This window comes from Hippocampus zosterae, chromosome 6 (genome assembly GCF_025434085.1).
Source record: "Hippocampus zosterae strain Florida chromosome 6, ASM2543408v3, whole genome shotgun sequence".
In the NCBI taxonomy this organism is placed as follows: Eukaryota; Metazoa; Chordata; class Actinopteri; order Syngnathiformes; family Syngnathidae; genus Hippocampus; species Hippocampus zosterae.
In genome coordinates this window covers 10,991,574-11,010,288 of record NC_067456.1, presented here as the reverse complement: position 1 = coordinate 11,010,288, position 18,715 = coordinate 10,991,574, and the positions used below count along the sequence as shown (strand labels likewise).

The 18,715-nt window shown below is 43.1% G+C and overlaps 2 protein-coding genes across 3 annotated transcripts; both read left to right on the top strand.

The window, feature by feature from the left end:
- The first annotated feature begins 808 nt into the window (after positions 1–808).
- On the top strand, positions 809–6,852 carry qng1 (Q-nucleotide N-glycosylase 1). Of its 2 annotated transcripts, XM_052068650.1 has the most exons (7): positions 809–868; positions 1,179–1,373; positions 2,020–2,166; positions 2,707–2,819; positions 3,959–4,102; positions 6,183–6,378; positions 6,448–6,852. In XM_052068650.1, exons 2-7 carry the CDS (start codon positions 1,184–1,186, stop codon positions 6,675–6,677), a joined length of 1,020 nt encoding a protein of 339 aa, XP_051924610.1. In that variant the 5' UTR covers positions 809–868; positions 1,179–1,183; the 3' UTR covers positions 6,678–6,852. The 2 variants fall into 2 exon arrangements, with proteins under 2 accessions (XP_051924610.1, XP_051924611.1); XM_052068651.1 differs by lacking the exon at positions 809–868 and having other exon boundaries at positions 1,230–1,579; positions 2,019–2,166.
- Positions 6,853–6,997: 145 nt separating this feature from the next.
- LOC127602471 (kinesin-like protein KIF27) lies at positions 6,998–18,715 on the top strand. The gene is made up of 15 exons (XM_052068605.1): positions 6,998–8,824; positions 9,081–9,278; positions 10,377–11,260; positions 11,805–11,936; positions 12,014–12,172; positions 12,329–12,495; positions 13,140–13,228; positions 13,318–13,455; positions 14,276–14,487; positions 14,703–14,750; positions 14,828–14,998; positions 15,587–15,763; positions 16,230–16,424; positions 17,228–17,426; positions 18,107–18,715. Exons 1-15 carry the CDS (start codon positions 8,527–8,529, stop codon positions 18,571–18,573), a joined length of 3,534 nt encoding a protein of 1,177 aa, XP_051924565.1. The 5' UTR covers positions 6,998–8,526; the 3' UTR covers positions 18,574–18,715.

Below are 18,715 nucleotides of genomic sequence, written 5' to 3'. Positions count from 1 at the left end.
GACACACTCTTTATAATTTATTTTGAGACGAATGCACCTGTGGAGACCCCCCCCCCCCCAACACTCTGTCATGAACCAACTGTTTCAATTGTCTTTGGTTGGAAGGCCCTGTTCGCCCCTCAGCTGTTCTTGGTGATACTCGTGATTACTTGTTCGCTTTGGGTAATCCTGTTGCAAGACCAATGAACTGAGACCAATGATCCAATATACATCTTGCCAATAACCTCACAACACTTCAAACACGCGATTATCCTCAGATACATTTGAAACGTCACTTTTTGAATTTATTTCTTGACTGCCTTTGTACACTTTCTGTAGTGAGCCCTGCCATTGTTGTCTTGAAGTGACGTGGCACATCTGGGTTTGGCGCTGTCAGGAACTCACTTAGGGAATACGATTACTTTTTCAAATTTACAAAATAGAGATTATTTTTCATGCTTTGTTTAATATAAAATATTTTGTTTGGGATTTTCTAAAATTACTTCATGCTTGATCTTTAAATTGACTGATTATGAACTGTTAATTTGTGCTGTGGACACTTAATTTTCATATGCCCTTAACAGTTTGTTAATTTTCTTAGGGGTACAATCATTTTTGTCCCCCGTCGTTTCCCTACTTTATTTTGTAAAATGATTCTGGTGAACCTGAATTCAAAATCAACGTCAATCATTGGTCAACTTTAAGGACCTTCCAAAGGTAATTACAACCCGCTGTCAATTCGCAACGGAAACGACGCTACTTCCGTTTGCGTCTGCTGACTGCTCTGTGATTGGCTAAGAGTCGATTACGGAGTTATGATTGGCCGGAATCTTTTCAAACAGGAAGTTTAAGTACGAGTCGGTGACAGTCATCAGTCCAAATTTGATTGGTAAGATTTACTGAACAACAAACAAATTAGTTATGTCATAACACCTATCGTTAATAACCGCTAGCACTGTAGTTTTAAAACCGCAGCAAATGAAGCGCTGTCACGTGATTTATGACTGCTTTGGATCCCCCAAAATTGTTGCTAGATTAAGTGACAAATCCTTCTTAGAAAGGTGGACATAATTACATTAACATGTTAGCATACATCTTAAGGGTCCTTGTGAGTAACATGTGTAGGTCACTGATCATCTTGTTTTACTGTTCCTGACACAAGAAGACAAAAACATTTTTGCATGATCTGTTTCTCACAGCATCTATGGAGCCTCTCCTGTTCCCTCGAGAGTCAGGTCAGTTTGTAGCAGAGCAGAGTCAGGATGTGTTTGTGGAGGAAGAAGGCGTGAGGAAGGTGGCACAGATGCTCTACACTCTGCGGGGTAGTGATGAACTGAGCGCCAGTGGTTGGAAGATGGCCAACCCCCTGGCCCCTGCACCCACCTCTGACCAGGGGAGTCAACATCACAGATTACATCTAGTGCTGTAACATTAATGTGACCTTTTAACTCTAAAATTCAAATTGAACAGGTGTAGAGCACAACCACGTGCCCTTGGAGGCATGTCTCATGTTTTTCCCCCTTTTTGTCAAATAAATTAATATTTTCTTTTTGCTGTTTGAGTCAAAATACAAGTAGCCCCCCGTGGCCCAGAAGACCAGGTGGGAGAGTCAATCCTGTTCCAAATGTCATTCTCCATGAACCCCCCCCCCCAAAAAAAAGTAACCTGCTAACAAGTGAACACATAGAACCCTAATCCTCTTCCGTATAGAACAAACAAAAGTAGGGTACGCCTTTATTTTTGTTGCTTTCTTTTCGAACAAACAAATTTATTGTATTTTTACACTTTGACTCACTATAAAAACTATTGAACATTTTCCTTTGTATTGATATAGTGCATGTTGATTTCTATTGTGTTTTAAGGCCAGGATTTGATGTTGCACCTGGTGATTTTCACTTTTTGTGTGGGTGCCGAAATGCCATTTGTTGCTGCCTCGGTCTCGTCAGCGCGCACAATGCTGATGGAAACTTGCCTCCTCGAAATAGTATTGCATACTAGTATACTAGTATTTGGCTTATTGTATCGTTCATACCCTGCAGGCCTTCAATTGGGTGTTCGTGGTTGACACTATGAACTTCTCTTTCTGGCCCAATGACGACACACGCCAGTGCGAAGTGACCTTCCGCGGGACCACGCACACGGGCTACATGACCTTGTGTGCCGCCATCACCAGAGCCATGGAGGAAGGTGGGATAGCGTGTTTATTTGACCACCTTTTTTGATACATGAAGAAACACTTCATAATAGGGCTATACCCTTCAAACAAAAGCTATTTTATTTTGTTCTGACTTATGATTTGAATCCATTTGTATTTCCCCCCTTTGCTTTTAGAAAAAAAATGACAATGATGTTGAAAATAACTTTGAACGACAGAAGCTGCTATACAAATCTGCACATTATAAATATTAGAACTCATCTATAAAATTATTTCATTACTAAAGCCTACCTCACAATATGCAAACTCTTTTAGTCCACATGCTGTGCTTGTATCACGTCCAATTACCGAGAAAGCGCCCTTAACTTGAACTTCGACCGCTTGGGGAATTGCTTGTAATGTCGTCTGCATCATTTGCAATTAGACTCCGGATATTAATAAATGACATCTCATATGGAACACTGCTCCCTGTGAATCCTATAAAGTGATGCTTGAGCTATTTGACAGAAATGACAGCTGTTGTTGTTGCTGGAACTTCACACCCGAGTGTCTTGCCTCTCTTGCTTGCTCAGGGGTGCCCATTACCGACCCCAAGTTCTTCTCCCAGATCTCCGTGGAGGAGCTGGCTCACATCCTTCGATCTGACAATGAAACGCCCATGCCCATGCTTCAGGAGCGCCATCAGGTTCGAAAATGATCATCTTGATGTTAACATTTCAACTTCTTCAACAGTGTACAATACACAATGGAAATTCTAAGAAAAACGCATTAAAAAAAAATAAATAACGGAACAGAAGTCTCTTCCGATCAGCACCCATCACGAAACCTTTATTGACAAGATTTGAATCGACTTCTAATTGATGTAATTGATAAGATTTAACAAAAAGAACAAGAGTCTCACAGGAAATAATGAGAAGTCTGTTCCAGGGTTAACCCATTACCATCCTTGACAAAACAGGAAAGTGACATTTTTTTCATTCTTCACTGGAATACAAATATAAAAACGAATGAACCCTTTCAGGGGACAGCGGTTATTACAGTGGACAGTTTGTCATGTTATCAGGTTACGGGGTGCAGAAAAGGGTTAATCTTGCGGCGTCAACAATAAAATTGTCTTAGCTTTGTGAATTATAGCAAAGATGTAATGCAAAGCTGAATAGTATACCCTGACATTTTTTAATTGTAAAAAGAAGTCGATGACTGTAAGCCCTGCCCCTAAACAAAAAAATAAAAATAACAACAACATACCCGTCTACATTCACCTTTCACAACAACTGGCGATGTATTTGTGACTCAGGCGATGTCGCCGAGCCGGAATGACATCATAGGAAATCACTCGCGTACAGATGAGTACATCATCGCATTTCATAGGATTCCTGTAGTGAGTGGGATGACATGCGAGCGATCTAATTAGTAAGTACTTTGATCGATTAGCGACATTGTTATTTATCATCACCCTGATGTCACCTTTCGATGTGTTGTTTAAAAAAAAATGGGTAAGGTTTTCCTTGGTGCTAATGCTACTCTGCTACATAAATCCTAATTATAGGGATGCATAATAGCATTACGTAAGCAGAGCATTGCCTTTTCTTTTTTTTTTTAAATGAGCTCAATTACAACGTTTTTTTTTAAAAATTAGCTCAATTACAATGATACGGCATCACCGTTAGGCTGTGAAGTATAACCAACTCCATGCAAAATGTGTCTCTTCCACCATTACAGAGGTAAGCTATGTTGAAATGAGACTGATGTTTCAATCTGATTAACAGGTTGGCGTAAACAAGCACGCCCAAGCTCATTTACATGCCGAGTCTGTCTTTCAAGGTGCTGACTGAAGGCGGACGTGTGCTGTTGCAACATGGTGGAAGCTTCCAGAGTTTCATCAGCCGGGCCGAGAACGACGCCCGCAAGATGGTGGAGCTCATCGTGGAGAAGATTCCATCCTATCGAGATGAAGCTGTTTACCAGGTGTGATTTTTTTTTTGTTTGTTTGTTTGTTTTAAAAATGGAGTAGTGATCAGCACGTCTATATCACAATTCTGAGGGTCTGGGTTCTGGTTTGCATGTTCTACCAGTGCTCATATTGGTATCCTCCCGCTACTCCATCTTTTCCCATTACATTTCTTAAAATAAACAAGCTTTGAGAGATTCAAGGGAAATGAATTTATTTAAATGCTAAATACAAAGGAACTCGACCAAACTTTGAGAATCATTGAATGATATGCCCTGGTGAGCAGTCCTGGGTGTACCTTGTCCCTTTCCGAAAGTCATGCGGGATAGATTCCAGTTCATCCGTGACCCTAATGAGGCCAACACTGTCTTCAATGCAAGGGTGCATGGGGATGATGAACGAGCTGATCGTTGAGCGTGCTCAAGTGAAGAAACTGTAATGTGAGCGCCCCATCTGCTGGCCACATGATGTTGTATCAATAGCTGTGTTCCAAAATGGATCACATTCATTTCCCCCTTTAAAATTCCAAGCATCATGACAGAGTGAACATTTTTTTAAACATCATATTTTCTAGAGTAGATTCATTTATTTACTTTTCTTCATCATCATCATGAGTGACATCAGAAGAGATAAGCGTTCACAAATGGGTTGTGCATTCTCTCAGGCTTTTTTCGTGGCTTCTTTTTCTTTGCGATGTGACCACACAAGATGATGTCAAAAAAGGAAAAATAGCACGTTAACCTAATACAGAATAGGAATTATATAATGATATAAATATATATTTGCAGGACTTTTTCTGCATTTTGACATGCTACAGAGGCATTTTAAAATGGATTAAATTAATTGTCCCTCTCCAAAATTCTACACGTGATTAGGGAATGAAAATGATTTTTGTTGAATTTTAAAGAAAAAATCATTTGATCAAAAAGCTTTTCTGTAAAGGCTATCCTGCATAAACAATCCGCATCATGCAAGACAGTAGCAGATTCAGACTTTTATTTATGTCGTGTTTTTTCTTTGGGTTGTTTGTGTTGTGTGTGTGTGACTCTGGAAATTTACCAAAGGTGGTTAAGACAGTCTGTCAAAGGGTTCCATGTTGTCTCTTCACTTATTCAATATTTTGTTAAAGCCTTATTCCAAAGTGGATTAAATGAATCTTTACCCTGAAAATTCCACATCATGACTAAGTGAAAATATAGCTGTAGTTCAAGCTTCGACAAAAAATCTCTTTGACCAAGGTCAGACAAAAGGCACACTTGAAAACATCATTACAATTTGCGAGGTCAGCAAATCTGCAAGCCTTCAAGGATGAAATCCACACGTGTTGCTTTGTTGTTGTTTTTATGATCCCATCACAAAAGAGAAATGGTGATGGCAAAGAGCAAAAGTGTGACAATGAACAAAGAAAGTACAGCAGAGCATAAGTTCTCATATTGTAGCTTCACTTTTTACTCTTATCTGGTACATTACAGCCGTATTCCACAGTTGATTCAATCAGTGGTTCTCAACAAAGTAGAATAAAAAAAACAACCACTACAAGAATAAGAAAATGTGTATTCGTCTCACAAGGGAGAAATTCCCAATTTACAGCAGCAAAGTTATGAAAGGAATAAAGTAGAAGAACAAAAAGCACAGAAGCTGCTGTAAAGGCAGCCACTCTTGCGGCGCCATCTTGAAGTCATGATAACAATCACAAAATAATACAACACAACACATAAGACACAGACGGTCATGACCAATGTTAAAATACTGCATCACACTCACACCTAGGGACAATTTAGAGTGCTCAATCAGCCTGCCACGCATGTTTTTGGAATGTGGGAGGAGTACCCAGAGAAAACCCACGCACGCCGGGGGAGAACATGCAAACTCCACACAGGGAGGGCGGTGCTGGAATTGAACCCGGTACCTCTGCACTGTGAGGTCGACGCGCTAATCCACTGGGGCAGCCCTGGTATTGTAATATGATGATAAATACAACTGATTCTTTTGCAGAGCATTATTTATTTTGCGGGGGTGAATTTGAATCAATTCATTTAACGTTCCTGGCCGTGAGGAAACATTGTTGTCATCAGAATGACTTATTCTCCATTTAAGGGGAGGAGGATCTCATTGTACAAGAGGGCTCAGATCCTGGTGGCCGATTTCTGGGCCATGGCGGCAGCCAGGGGCGCGACAGACATCGTCAACATGGACTGGCTAACCATGTTCGCTGACTACCGGGTTCCACAGGCCCTCGTCTTCCTGGGCGCGTTGCGATACTCGGACGCTCTGATGCGGACGCTCAAGGGTGGTATGTGTGACGACGTTCGGTTCACCTGCATTCTCCACCGGCATCCAATATCCATATTTCTGCCTTTAGGCAAGCTGTTGCATTCAGGTGACCGCAGGGAGGTGGAGATTCGGGCGTGCTCCATTTGGGCAGTGGAGCGCATTAAGGCCCGCCTGGATGAGCTGGCGCGGGAACAGGGCGCAGAGAGCAGTGGCATCAACTCGGTGCTCATCGACTTCTACTTGTGGCCGTACGCCAAGCAGCACCACCGAGAGATGGCTCACATTCCCATACACCACACGCGTTGTGTTTACTATTGATATGATCGACGCCGCCAGTGTCGGGGAACCAAGCCAACTGCCTTTATGTACCGTACATTATTTTAATAGCCCTGTCAGTCATACAGGGGCTCCAGAAAGTTAACACACCCCTGTTCAAATGCTAGGTTTTTGTGATATAAAAGAATGACATCAAGATAAATCATTTCTAAACTTTTCCCCACTATTAATGTGAGCTATAACTAGATACAAATCAATTGAACTTTTTTTTTCAAATTGGTATCATTGGCCCACAAGGGATGATGTGTTACCGTTTGATGAAACCAGTGTTGTACTTTTGGGCTATAATGACAAGCGGTATGTTTGACGTTAATGCAACACCGTTAATCACAAACAGGAACGCCCTACTTGTGCCTACGGTGAAGCATGGCGGTGGCAGCATCATGCGTTGGGCTGTTTTTCTTCAACTGGAACTGAGGCATTTGGCAGGGTTCAGGAAATTCTGAACAATTTGAAATAGCAGTCAATGTTTGCACAACACCTTTAGGCATTCCACGAGAAAGCAAAAAAAAAAAAAACCCAAACAATACTCGCTAACAATTGAACTAGATTAATTGTTAATTATTTCATATTTCTCATACATGGGTCTTTCAAAGTGCAAAATTAACCCATATTTTCTTTGCATGTCATTGCAGTTGAATGGACAAACAGATTTTTATGGTTCAATTATCATAGAACTCATACTCTTCAACGTGCTGCTCACATTTTGAAATCATGAAACCAAGATGGCAGCTAACAATTGATCAATAGTACCTCGCCATTACAGACTTGTATATTATAACAGGAAGTTACGTATCAGTGTGTCATCAACAGACGAATAATCTCAGAAAGGCACAGGAGCATACGATCCTTAGATATGTATGGGGAACTTGCACTTTTGGTTTGAAATATTTCTGTGTTAAGCAACATTTTCTACATACTGTATAGACTTTTTATTGAACGTTTTCAAAACAATTTTTTGGCTCCCTAGCATCCATTATTCGAACCGCTTATCCGTTATTTCGGGGTCGTCAATCCTGTTTCTCGCGAGCCGGTTTCCTGAATGTTTACCACCTGTCCTGTCAACACACCTGATCCAAATGACTAGAATCGTGCTTGTTACCTGACCTTGAATCAGGTGCGTTGCAGCAGGGAGGGGTGGGGAAAAAATCCAGGAAACCAGCCCTCAAGGAACACGTGTGAGGACCCCTGTTTTAATTTTGAACATTTCTTTTTTTATCCGAATTAAGTTAACATTTGTTTGTGTCACAAGATCTTTGCAAAATACGAAATTAAGAACAGCTAAATAAAAAACGAAATAAGCATTTAGAAGGCTCGTGGAAAGAGCCGACGAGCTCGGATTAAGGCGTTGGTCTATCGTTGAAGGATGGGTGCAAGTTTTGGGAGTTCCATATGAGGGCGCTGTTGATTTTCAAATGTATTCAAGGCTTTGGATCGAGGTGACTCTTGATGCACGTTCCTCGACTCCAGCGGCGGTTTCCATGGCTACCGAGCAGCTTCAACGGACGCTCAAATGTCAACACTAACGATCTAGCGATCAACTCTCCTGAGGAGATTACAAACAAGTAAAAATAACAAATTCGACGTGCTGTCGAGACGGACTAGAGGATGAAAAGAAAACCGCAAAATCAAATTGAGTTGAGAACGTGTTCATGACGCTTGTTGCTTTTGTCAGTGTTCAGTCTTTTTTTGCCTTTGTGGTCCTGTCAGGCTCACTTTAATGTCTTAAAAGGGGCGCACAACTAGAACGGGACTTTATGTAGGGGGTTTGCTTTCGTACAACAAATATGTTTAATCATTAAAACTCGGTCGGTTCCATCAACGTTACGTCATGACCGAGGTTCGCATTCGCGTGGCGGTTCGGTTGCGTCCCCTCCTACCCAGGGAGCTCCTGCACGCACACCAGGAATGTCTGCGTGTGGTCCCGGGCGCCCCGCAGGTTATCCTCGGCTCCGACCAGCTATTTTCCTTCGACCACGCCTTCGGACCGACCGCCAGCCAAGGTGAGGTGTACGAGTCATGCGTGCGGCCACTGACCAGATGCCTGCTGGAAGGAATCAACGCCACGGTCTTCTGCTACGGCCAGACCGGATCCGGGAAGACCTACACGCTGGATGGGAACAAAATGGGTGAGAAACAGAGCCATCCTAATCCTACACACGGTGTTGATCACAGAATCAAAAGTTCAAAGTATATCTGCATGGGCGGAGCTTTTCTTGACACCTTGTAAAGAAGCACGAGGTACCTCAACCTCTGCAAACAAGTGAGATCTAAATGATGCAAACCAAACTGAAGTCATTCAAATACGAAAATCGCAGTAAGAATGTGCGAAAGTGAAATAAATTGCCTACACTCGGTTCATCGCAAAGTATGACCATTTTACAGATGCCGAAGGAGGTATTATCTCATGCTTGGCCAAGGATGTGTTCTCGCTGCTCGACAAGAGGAAACAGTGTGACGGCGGGGAAATCACCATGCGGGTGTCGTATTTGGAGCTGTACAAGGAGGAGCTGCGTGACCTGCTAGAGCTCAGCACCTCCCACAAAGACCTCCAGATCAGAGATGACTTTAGAGGAAACACAGGTGAGATGAAAACGTTGACTTTTTTGTGGAAATGGTCTCATATGAAGGTGTGTTCCTTTTTTTCCCATGATTTTTCAAAAGAACATGACTCAATTTTTTTGTTCTACATGAAATATAATCGCATGTGTTTTCTCGTAAATGCAGGGAGGTCTTTTTTCAAACCTTAAAAATATGACTTTCTCAAGAATACCTCTTGAGTATTTATTATCTAACATTTGTTAGGACAAGAATATTTTACATACATATGTATGTATGCGTGTGTAAAATACATATATAGTAAGTATTTTTTCAAACGAGTGACTTTGAAATATTTTGAACTTACAACTCTCGAATATTCATTTTTTTCTCAGCTATTTGACTTTTTCTTGAAAATGAGACTCATCTAGTTCTTTTGTCCAAAATATACAATTTAACTTGAAATTAGTGTTTCTCTTGAGTGAATGCTGGCGCGTTTTGGCTGCCGCTGCTCAACCCGTACTGTTTTATGTTTTTTGCTATTGTAAAGTGTCCTTGGGTGTCTTGAAAGGCGCTTATAAATAAAATGTATTATTATTATTCTCTTGAAAATAATTAACTTTTTTCAAATTTAAACGTAGCAATGGCGTGTGGCAGTTTTCTATGGAATTTTTTTTTTTTTTAATTCTGGCAGATTATTTTTTTCTTTCAAAAACAACAAAACTGAAGCATGAAATATGTTTCTTAAAAAAGAGAATCTGACTTTTTCCCTTAAAAATGCTTTTTGCACTTAAAAATATTCAGGATTTTTTTCTCTAAAATATTTTTCGAGCTTACTGTCCTTATATGCCCCCCCCCAAAAAAAACACCGTTAAATCTATCATTTTTGCATGACTTTTCTAAAACAGTTTTTTCTTCACTTATTCATGAGTTTTAAATGTTCTGCTTTACTCTGTGTCTGCAAGCATCCATGATTAAAAAAAAATCAATGCATGACTTTTTGAAATAAATCAACCAACTTGAATTTTGCAGATTTAACATCTGAGCCCATCTGTTCCTGACCAAAACAGCAGTGCCTAAACAGTTTGGGAATTAATGAATGTGTGTGTGTGTATGTGTGTGCTTGTGTGTGCGCCCGCATAGTGGTTGTGGGTGCCAAGGAAGTCGCAGTCTCCTCCTGTGAGGAGCTCCTCAATGTCTTGGAAGTGGGCAATGCTTTGCGCCAAACGGGTGCTACCCGTATGAACGAGCACTCGAGCCGCTCGCACACCGTCCTCACGCTGTGGCTCCGCCAGCGAACCTCCGCCGGGCCCGACAGGCCCGAGCGCCTCTCCAAGTTTTGCGTGGTGGACTTGGCCGGCTCAGAGCGCGTGGGTAAGACGGGTAACACAGGTGTCCGCTTTGAAGAGTCGGTGCACATCAACACGGGCCTCTTGGCGTTGGGAAACGTCATACGGGCCCTCTCCCATCCCGGGCGACAGCGGACTGCCTACGTTCCGTATCGCCACGCTAAAATTACTCGGCTCCTACGGGACTCACTGGGGGGTAATGCCTGCACCCTCATGGTGGCGTGCGTAAGCCCGTCTCACCACAGCTTTGCCGAGAGCTTAAGCGTGCTCAAGTTTGCTTCCAAGTCTCGCCGCATTCGCCACCATGCCGAGTTGGCAACTCCCGAACAAGACTCTGAGGAGACGTGTACCACCATGCTGACTTCTGAAGACCCGCCGAACAACGACATCCAGCCACTCAGGCAGTCAGGGAGTCCTTCTACGCCAGAACAGGAAGTTCGCCAAAGAGAAGCATCTCCCTACTCATCGCTGGTGCAGCAGGCAGCAGATCTCCTCACCGAGGTCTGCGGACCAGACTCTCAAAACGACGCTTTGAAACGCAGAGTGCACGAATGGCAGAAGAGGGCGAAGACTGCCCGCCAATCACGTGGCAGTGATGATCTCAGCTGGTCCGATGAGAGAGACTCACCCCATTTGGTCACCATCGTACAGCTCAGACAGGACCTCAAGAAGTGTCAGGTGAGGAAAATACCACTGCAGATAATTTTGCACACCAGTCCTCTCGTGGTCATCATCCTTTTAACAAAAAGGAGAGCATTTGCAACACATTTTTTTTCACTATAGCTTCATTTGTTGAATCTGGTGAGTGCCGCCACCTCCCCCAAATGCAATATCCCAGCAACCAACCAATCAAACAGCCAATGAAAGTATCCATATAACCAACCGACATTAACATCCAGCCGTAGCAGTCTTTTCAGCCCAATAACCATACCAACCAATCAACATTCAACCAACGAACAACCAACCCTAATTAACCATAGCATGAAACAAAATACTCAAAGCACCCAACCACAAAAATCATCCAACCATAGCAACCATCCAATCAACTAATCATAACATCCAACAAAAAGCCAACCATTTAACTATAATACCCAACCAAGTAACCAGAGCACCCAAGAAACCAACCATCGAAGTCATCCAATTTAACCGATAAAGATGAATTGCATAACAAGCATCATCTAAACATGCAAAACCATTGAGTAAAGCAATCCTTTTCTTTCAGGAGTCTCTGGAGATGGAAGCCCAACGCATGGCACAAAAAGATGCCAAACTGAAACAAGTGCAAAACGAAGTGCAGGAACTCTTACGGAAGCAAAACGTCCTCCTGCAGACCTTTTGTGAAGAGAAGACACAGGTGAGACCGCCCGCGAGGTGCGTATTATCCTCGACTAGCACTGACACTTGATGTCGAGTAACCTGAGTGTTGTCAAGGCGGAGCGACTGGTGGACCAGCAGATTCTCATTGACCGCCTTCGCTGCGACCTGATGGCCATGCGGGGTAAAACCCCAGCGACCTCTTGCAGGGCTCACCACAGACCACACAGTGCCAGTTTGATACGACCCAGCTGCGGACACACGCTGATCAATAAGGTGGGGTGGCACGTTAGCGTTAGCATTAGCCCATGTCACCGGATGTTTACAAACATTGTTTGACCAATTTTCAAATAGCAAAGAATGGAATTTGAAATAATACAACTGTCTAAAACGGATCAACGATTTAATAATAATTGAATGTTTATGTGTTAGATTGGTCCCGGTTTCCCTGCCGAATCACTGGAGAGGTTGATGGCAACTTTTAAGATGAGCAACCACCGTCTGCAGAGCCAGGAGGAGGTGAAAGATTTCTGTCCTGTGCTGAGGCTAACGGCAGCAGGACAAGGTCAAGAGAAGGAAAATTTTGTTAGTGGACTCGGGTAAGAAAATACTTCAACATTTGTCAAATTGCTTCTCATTTTGAAGGATGCTCCATTGGATCTCAATAGTGTTGTTGTTAGGGGATAGTGATAGCCGCACCCTAGGTTTTTCTGTACCCTTAATTTCCATTAAAGCTAAAGCCTCAATAATATCTCTATTGTTATGACCTTTGAAGACAAAACAACAATGGCAAAAAGTCCCCCTCCTGCTTTTTTCCGTTTTTTTAAAATTTACCGGTAAATCCTATTTAAATTATAATATGGAGGACTGTGTAATACTACAGTGATCCGATTGTTTTCTCAGCGGATGTAGGTGACAAATGTAGCTTAACATGTGGGCGGCAAAGATGAGCTTTTACTGTTGATTGTCATCTGTCTACAGAAACAGGCTTCAGGATTTGTTTTTTCTTTCGCAACGTTAAAGTGACTGATACAGTATTTGAAAAATATGTTTTAGAATATCAAATAAAATGTTGGAGTGGGATAGGTTGGTCACTTCACCGGGTCTAGACAGAACCATTCTAATTCTGCGGTTGTCAAAAACTGACTTCTTCCATTTCCTTCAAATTCTGCACTTTTGCAAGGCAAGCCCTTTTCCCCCCATCACAGTCTAATCTTGTGATGTTGAATTCTTCATTCTTCAGCTGGACCAGCAGGCAAAAGAAATCATCCTTGAAAGAAAAAAGCTTCGCTCTGGACCAACCGCCAAATCAAACGACTCAGCAGGCCACTTGTACTGCATTGCTTTTGAAAATCTAAAATTCACAATATTGTCTTTCCTCATAACGATAACATTCTTTTTATGTGTACTTACTTTCTCAGGGACCAAACGACAAGCCGCTGAGGCCTGTCGCACGAAAGACACGAGGCAGAGAGCCGGCCTGATTCAGAGGAGGATCCAGATGTTGTCAGCAAGCATATGCTTAAAAGAGGAGCTCGTCGAAGAGATGGAAAAAACGGGTGCGTACATCTCGAGTTTTATGAAATCAATCATCTTGTAAGGGCGGTCCGGTGGGGAGTGCGGCTAAACTCGCAGTGCGGAGGTACCATGTTCAATCCCAGCTCCGACCTCCCTGTGTGGTGTTTGCATGTTCTCCCCGGGCCTGCGTAGGTTTTCTCCGGGTACTCGGTTTCCTCCCGCATTCCAAAAACATGCATGGCAGGCTGACTGAACACTCCAAATTATCCTTAGATCTGATTGTGAGTGTGAATGGTTGTTTGTCTCTGTGTGCCCTGCGATTGGCTGGCAGCCGGTTCAGGGTGTCCCCCGCCTACTGCCCGAAGACAGCTGGGATGGTCTCTCGCACCCCCCACGAACCTAGTGAGGATCAAGCGGTTCGGAAAATGAATGAATGGATGGAATACATAACATAAAACACGGACAGTCGTGCAGACCTAACCACCTTTGCATCACACGCTTTGTTGTTTGAAACCGTGAGATGAAAGAGGAGAGGATCAAAGTGTCACTTAAGCAGTGGATCAGAGACGTCATGCTCAAAATGTGCACACGTCGGCTACAAGCTAATGTGTTTTGGGATCATAGGTTATTTTATGATTTTAACGATGAATCTAGATAGTTTGAAACATTTTGCTATTCGTGACAGGTTTGTGTCTTGATCCCCTGGGGATTTATTGCTCTAAAAAAAAAAATCAATAATCGTTTCCAGAGCAATGAAATGAAATTGGATCATTTCCTGCGGCATACCTGATGATCTTTCACGACACACGAATGTGCTGCAGCACGGTGGTTTGGAATCGGCGACATATTCTGCCCTTACAGAGAAAGAAACGCTAGCGGCAGTCCGACGCGATGCGGGCAACCATCGAGAAGACGCCGATCTGGCCTGGCTTTCGGAGCAGAGCCGACAGGACCGCTTGGCGCTGCGTCACAGCCTGCAGCACATGGATCTGCAGAGGGCGCAACTGCAGAGAAGCCTCAGGCGGGCCAACCCGGAGAGCAGCGACAACTCTGCAGAGTCAGAGCCGGACAAGGTGAGTGTGAATTCGTATGGAAGCAAACAAAATTGAATCGTTCCACATGCACGTATTGAATCATCTTTTTTGTAGAGAGACCTATCTTTGAAGGAAATTGGGGACAGATGGTAGAACTTCCCAATACATATAGTATCTTGACTTATACATAGGCATGCATTTAAATAAGTGATACCAATGATGTTAATGGAAGATGGTGCGTTTTTGTTTTGCAGGTGGTCAGTGTTCTCGAAAGCAGAAACAAACTGTGGCCAAAGGAAATGGTAAGATGATGAGATTGCAGCCATTTTGCATACACGCCGTCTTCCTTTGAGTTAACGCTCCCCTGTGGTGGCTGCAGGCGCTTGAGCCTTGTTGGCTGGATGAGGCCGAGGAGCTGGAGCTGCAGAGGAGAGCAACTCAGCAGGAACTGAATGAGGAACTCAGCAAGAGCGAGGAGGTGCGCCGGCGCAGGGATGCGTGCCTGCGGCGCAAGGACGCACTAGAGACAGAGAGACTGCGCGCCAGTCAGGTAGGTTGACTCGAGTTCTTTTTGCAGAAAACTCTACAAACTTGTATCTAATGTGTAAAGCTTGGTGGTTGAGTGTGGTGGTCGGACTCATAATGCAGAGTTCCAGGGTTCGATTCCGGCTAGTAGTCTAGTCGATACCAGTCTTGCCAGGTCCTCTGCATTTCTCAAATACAGTCATACCTCGGCTTTCGACCATAATCCGTTCCAGAAGGCTGTTTTAAAAAGCGATTTTTTCGAAATCCGGAACTATTTTATGAGCCCATGATTAGGAGCTAATACGCTGTGCAGAAATAACATTAAAAAAGTGAGATTTGCGTAAATCACAACAAAATCGTCTGCTCACAACGAATGCAACACAGCGTCACTTCCTCGTGGAAGGAAGCAGAGAGGAGTAAAGTGGCGTGTTCGGGTTTGCTCAGTTTGATTGAAAACCGGTTTTTGGTCATAATCCGAGGCCTAAAAATCTCAAATTTTCTGGTCGAAAACCGATTTGGTCGAGAACAGAGACGTTCGAAAACCGAGGTTTGACTGTCGTAGCCCTGTTTTATTTTGTTGTCATACATTGCAATGTCCTGGCTATATTGACAGGTTTTGAGTCAGGACCTGCTGCGCGTGTCAATGCGCTTGGAAACATTGGAGGAGAAGATTGCAAGTTGGTCCAAGCCCGCGTCCACAACGGACCTGGAGATTGAGAAAGAGATGCTGAGAAAGAAGAGAGACTGCCTAGATTCACAGCTCAAGGACAGCGCGCTCCTCACTTTGGAGGTCAGCATGGAGGTCGTGGCGGGGGTGTCCAAACTTCTGCATTTGTGGGCTGTCGAGGGAAGATTTTTTTTTTTCTGGTCATTTCCGTGCTAGTATTAGCCTTTTTGCCTTCAGCTATGTGCTAATTACATTTAGCTTCTGCTTGCTATGATGACAGTAAGCAGTCAGACATGGCCCTACGTGCCATCTCTTGGGCTGTTGTAATCGTCACACTTCACTCATTTAACCTTCCTAACTGTCGTACAAGTGTAAAAGGAAGTTTATGACTTTCAAACAAAACTAACATCAGGGCACAGCTCGTTAGCCATTTCCGGCGCTCGTCACGATCCTTTCCAATACATGCCAGCTATTCTATGGTTACCATCACACATTCCCCCGTTGCTCATTGTTACCTTGCTGTGTCGACATCACCAAAAAAAAAAATTTGTCAAAGGACACTTGTTCATCAGCTTTTATCGTTGTCAAGGAGGAGCAATTGGAAGAAGCTGTGCAGGTCTTGGAAGCAGAGCTGAACTTCAAGCAGCGATCCATCCAGGACAAGCAGGAGAAAGTGCGGGGCTCGGCGCTAGGCAACAGTGCGCGCGTATCCGACGTCACAGAGAAGCTGAGGGCACTCTCGCAATCCCAAGCTTCCGAGCTGCTTGTCAAATATTTCAGCAAAGTAAGCGCACGCAATTCAAGACATCATTTCACAGCAGAACAAAGGCAAAACGTTGCTCTTGCTTTTCAAAGATCACAAATGCAATGTTAATTGATGTCATCAAAGGTGACATTTAACATTTATTATAGAATTGTCCTGAAATGCCTGAAATGTAAACTCCTTTCATTGTTATCCTTAAAACATCAGTATTGAAAAAAAAGGACTTTAAACATTGATTGACAAGATGTTTGATGAAACAATATTTTAAACGTTATTCCATTTGTAGTTTACAAAGGTAACAAATTAAAATATCGACATTTTATTATTTAAAATTTTTATTTAAAGTTTATTTTTATTATATTCTATTATTTAAATATTTTCTTTCATTTCTTGCAAGTATTTCTTTAAATTTATTTTTACACTGGTCACATTTTTATACCATTTTGTAATTAAAAAAAAAACGAAAACGTGACAAAACCTTTTTCTTCATTTGAACTTATATATGATGTTAACAGATGAATACATTAAAATATACTTTTGCATTGAATTATTTCAGATATTTATTAAATGTTTTATTACATTATTATTATTATTATTATTATTATTATTATTTTCTTTACATTTTTAGATGTGTAGATCTCTCCTAATGCATTTGGTCATCTTATTTATTTACCTTTGGTATCCCTTTCTTTTTTTCTTTTTAAAGCGACATTAGAGGGTCAAAATGATGTTATTATTGTGATTGTTTTTTTATGTTTCTGTTGACAGTGTCAGTCAAAAGTGAACCTGATCATGAGTTGGTGTTTTCTTACTTGGTTCACCAGGTGGTTGACCTTCGGCAAACGCAAGCTTGTTTGCGTTTGTACTGTGAGGAACTGGAGATTTACTGTGCGGAGCAGGAGGAAGCCCGCGCGGAGCTGGAGGCCGCCGTGCACAACTTGGCCTGGGACGCCGACCGCAGGCTCACCCAGCAGCAGCAGGAACACCACAGAAACATCCGCTTCCTCCTCAGCAAACTCAAAGGTCAAAACACACACACACACACACACACACACACACACACACACACACAATTATATTCACAATTGCTTCAAAGCTCCCATGGCCATCATAAACCCTAATTGAGCCTCTGAGAGTGAGAGTGATTGATTCAATATTTATTGAATGTTAAATAACATTCGCTTCCATAAAGCAGCATGTTCAATGGGCACCTCATTACTACCTTCTGTGTTTTGATATTTTTACAGTGGGTGAATCCCGGTTTCATGGGCAGGCAGGGGCACCGCCCACCCCACAAAATATTTTTACAATTTGAAAAAAATATATACCCGTGAAGATGCAAATCTGTGATGTCGGCGGTCCACTTGATTATATCTTTGAAATGATTCCACTGGGCAGCGTCGCTTAAGGGTTGTCACACAAACGATCAGGGGCGGGGTGATGTGCGCTCACGTCCACCACGTCGAGACTCTACGGTGCGACTAGCGCTGTACATTTAAAGGGAAAGAAAAAGGAGCCGCTTTGATTGATTTGGCCCTGATTCAAGTAAGCTGTGACCACACCCACAGCGGTGCAGCTCTCCCTTTCATAGATCTGCCGGGCTCCACTCGTCTTTGAAATGACCAACATTGGGTCAAACCCTCTCTTCTACCCCTACTAAGATCTAACACTTTGTTTTTGTGTGGATTTGCTCCCACTTTTAGAGGGCACTTCATCAGGAGAAGCAGAGGAGGCGATCAAGAAGCGTCTGCAGAACCTGGAGAAGGAATTGTTCTTTTACAAGCACTGCAGCCGCAAGCTGAGGAAGCAGCTCAAAGAGTCCCAGTGCGCCGACCAGAACCCCCACGCTGAGGAAACTCCCCCGGAACTGAACGGGTCGAAAGACCCCAAAAGATTCTCCCGCCAGCAAAGCCCATCTTCATCCTCGTCGTCAGCCGAGAACACCAAGCCGCCCGCCGAGCACCAGATAGGTGCGATAGCCCGTTGCCATGGTTACAGTGAGCGCCGTCCGCCTCCGCCCCACGGGTCGCGGGCCACCGTAGGGCTTCGTCGCAGGAAGCTGAGAGACCCGGCGCGGGACTCCGTGGTGGACACCGGCATCGAGATGTTGTCGGATGACTCGCTGGAAGCATCCACTGGCAGCGAAACGCCGGACTTTGTGGCAATGTGAGGTCAGGCTTTTACTCATGTTTTTACAATTGTATTTTGTTAGCTAAACAACTCAACATTGTATTAAGGTCAGGTCAGGATTATTGTGAAATTGTTGTCATTTTATGAGAAGAAAATCTTTGTTGTAATACACTAATTTTCAT

Coding starts and splice junctions, on each gene's coding strand:
- qng1 (XM_052068650.1), top strand. CDS start 1,184: ATGGAGCCTCTCCTGTTCCCTCGAGAGTCAGGTCAGTTTGTAGCAGAG. Junction 2,167..2,706: donor CACCAGAGCCATGGAGGAAG/GTGGGATAGCGT, acceptor TTGCTTGCTCAG/GGGTGCCCATTACCGACCCC. Junction 4,103..6,182: donor GAGATGAAGCTGTTTACCAG/GTGTGATTTTTT, acceptor TCTCCATTTAAG/GGGAGGAGGATCTCATTGTA.
- LOC127602471 (XM_052068605.1), top strand. CDS start 8,527: ATGACCGAGGTTCGCATTCGCGTGGCGGTTCGGTTGCGTCCCCTCCTA. Junction 12,496..13,139: donor AATTTTGTTAGTGGACTCGG/GTAAGAAAATAC, acceptor TTCATTCTTCAG/CTGGACCAGCAGGCAAAAGA. Junction 16,425..17,227: donor TTGTCAAATATTTCAGCAAA/GTAAGCGCACGC, acceptor TTGGTTCACCAG/GTGGTTGACCTTCGGCAAAC.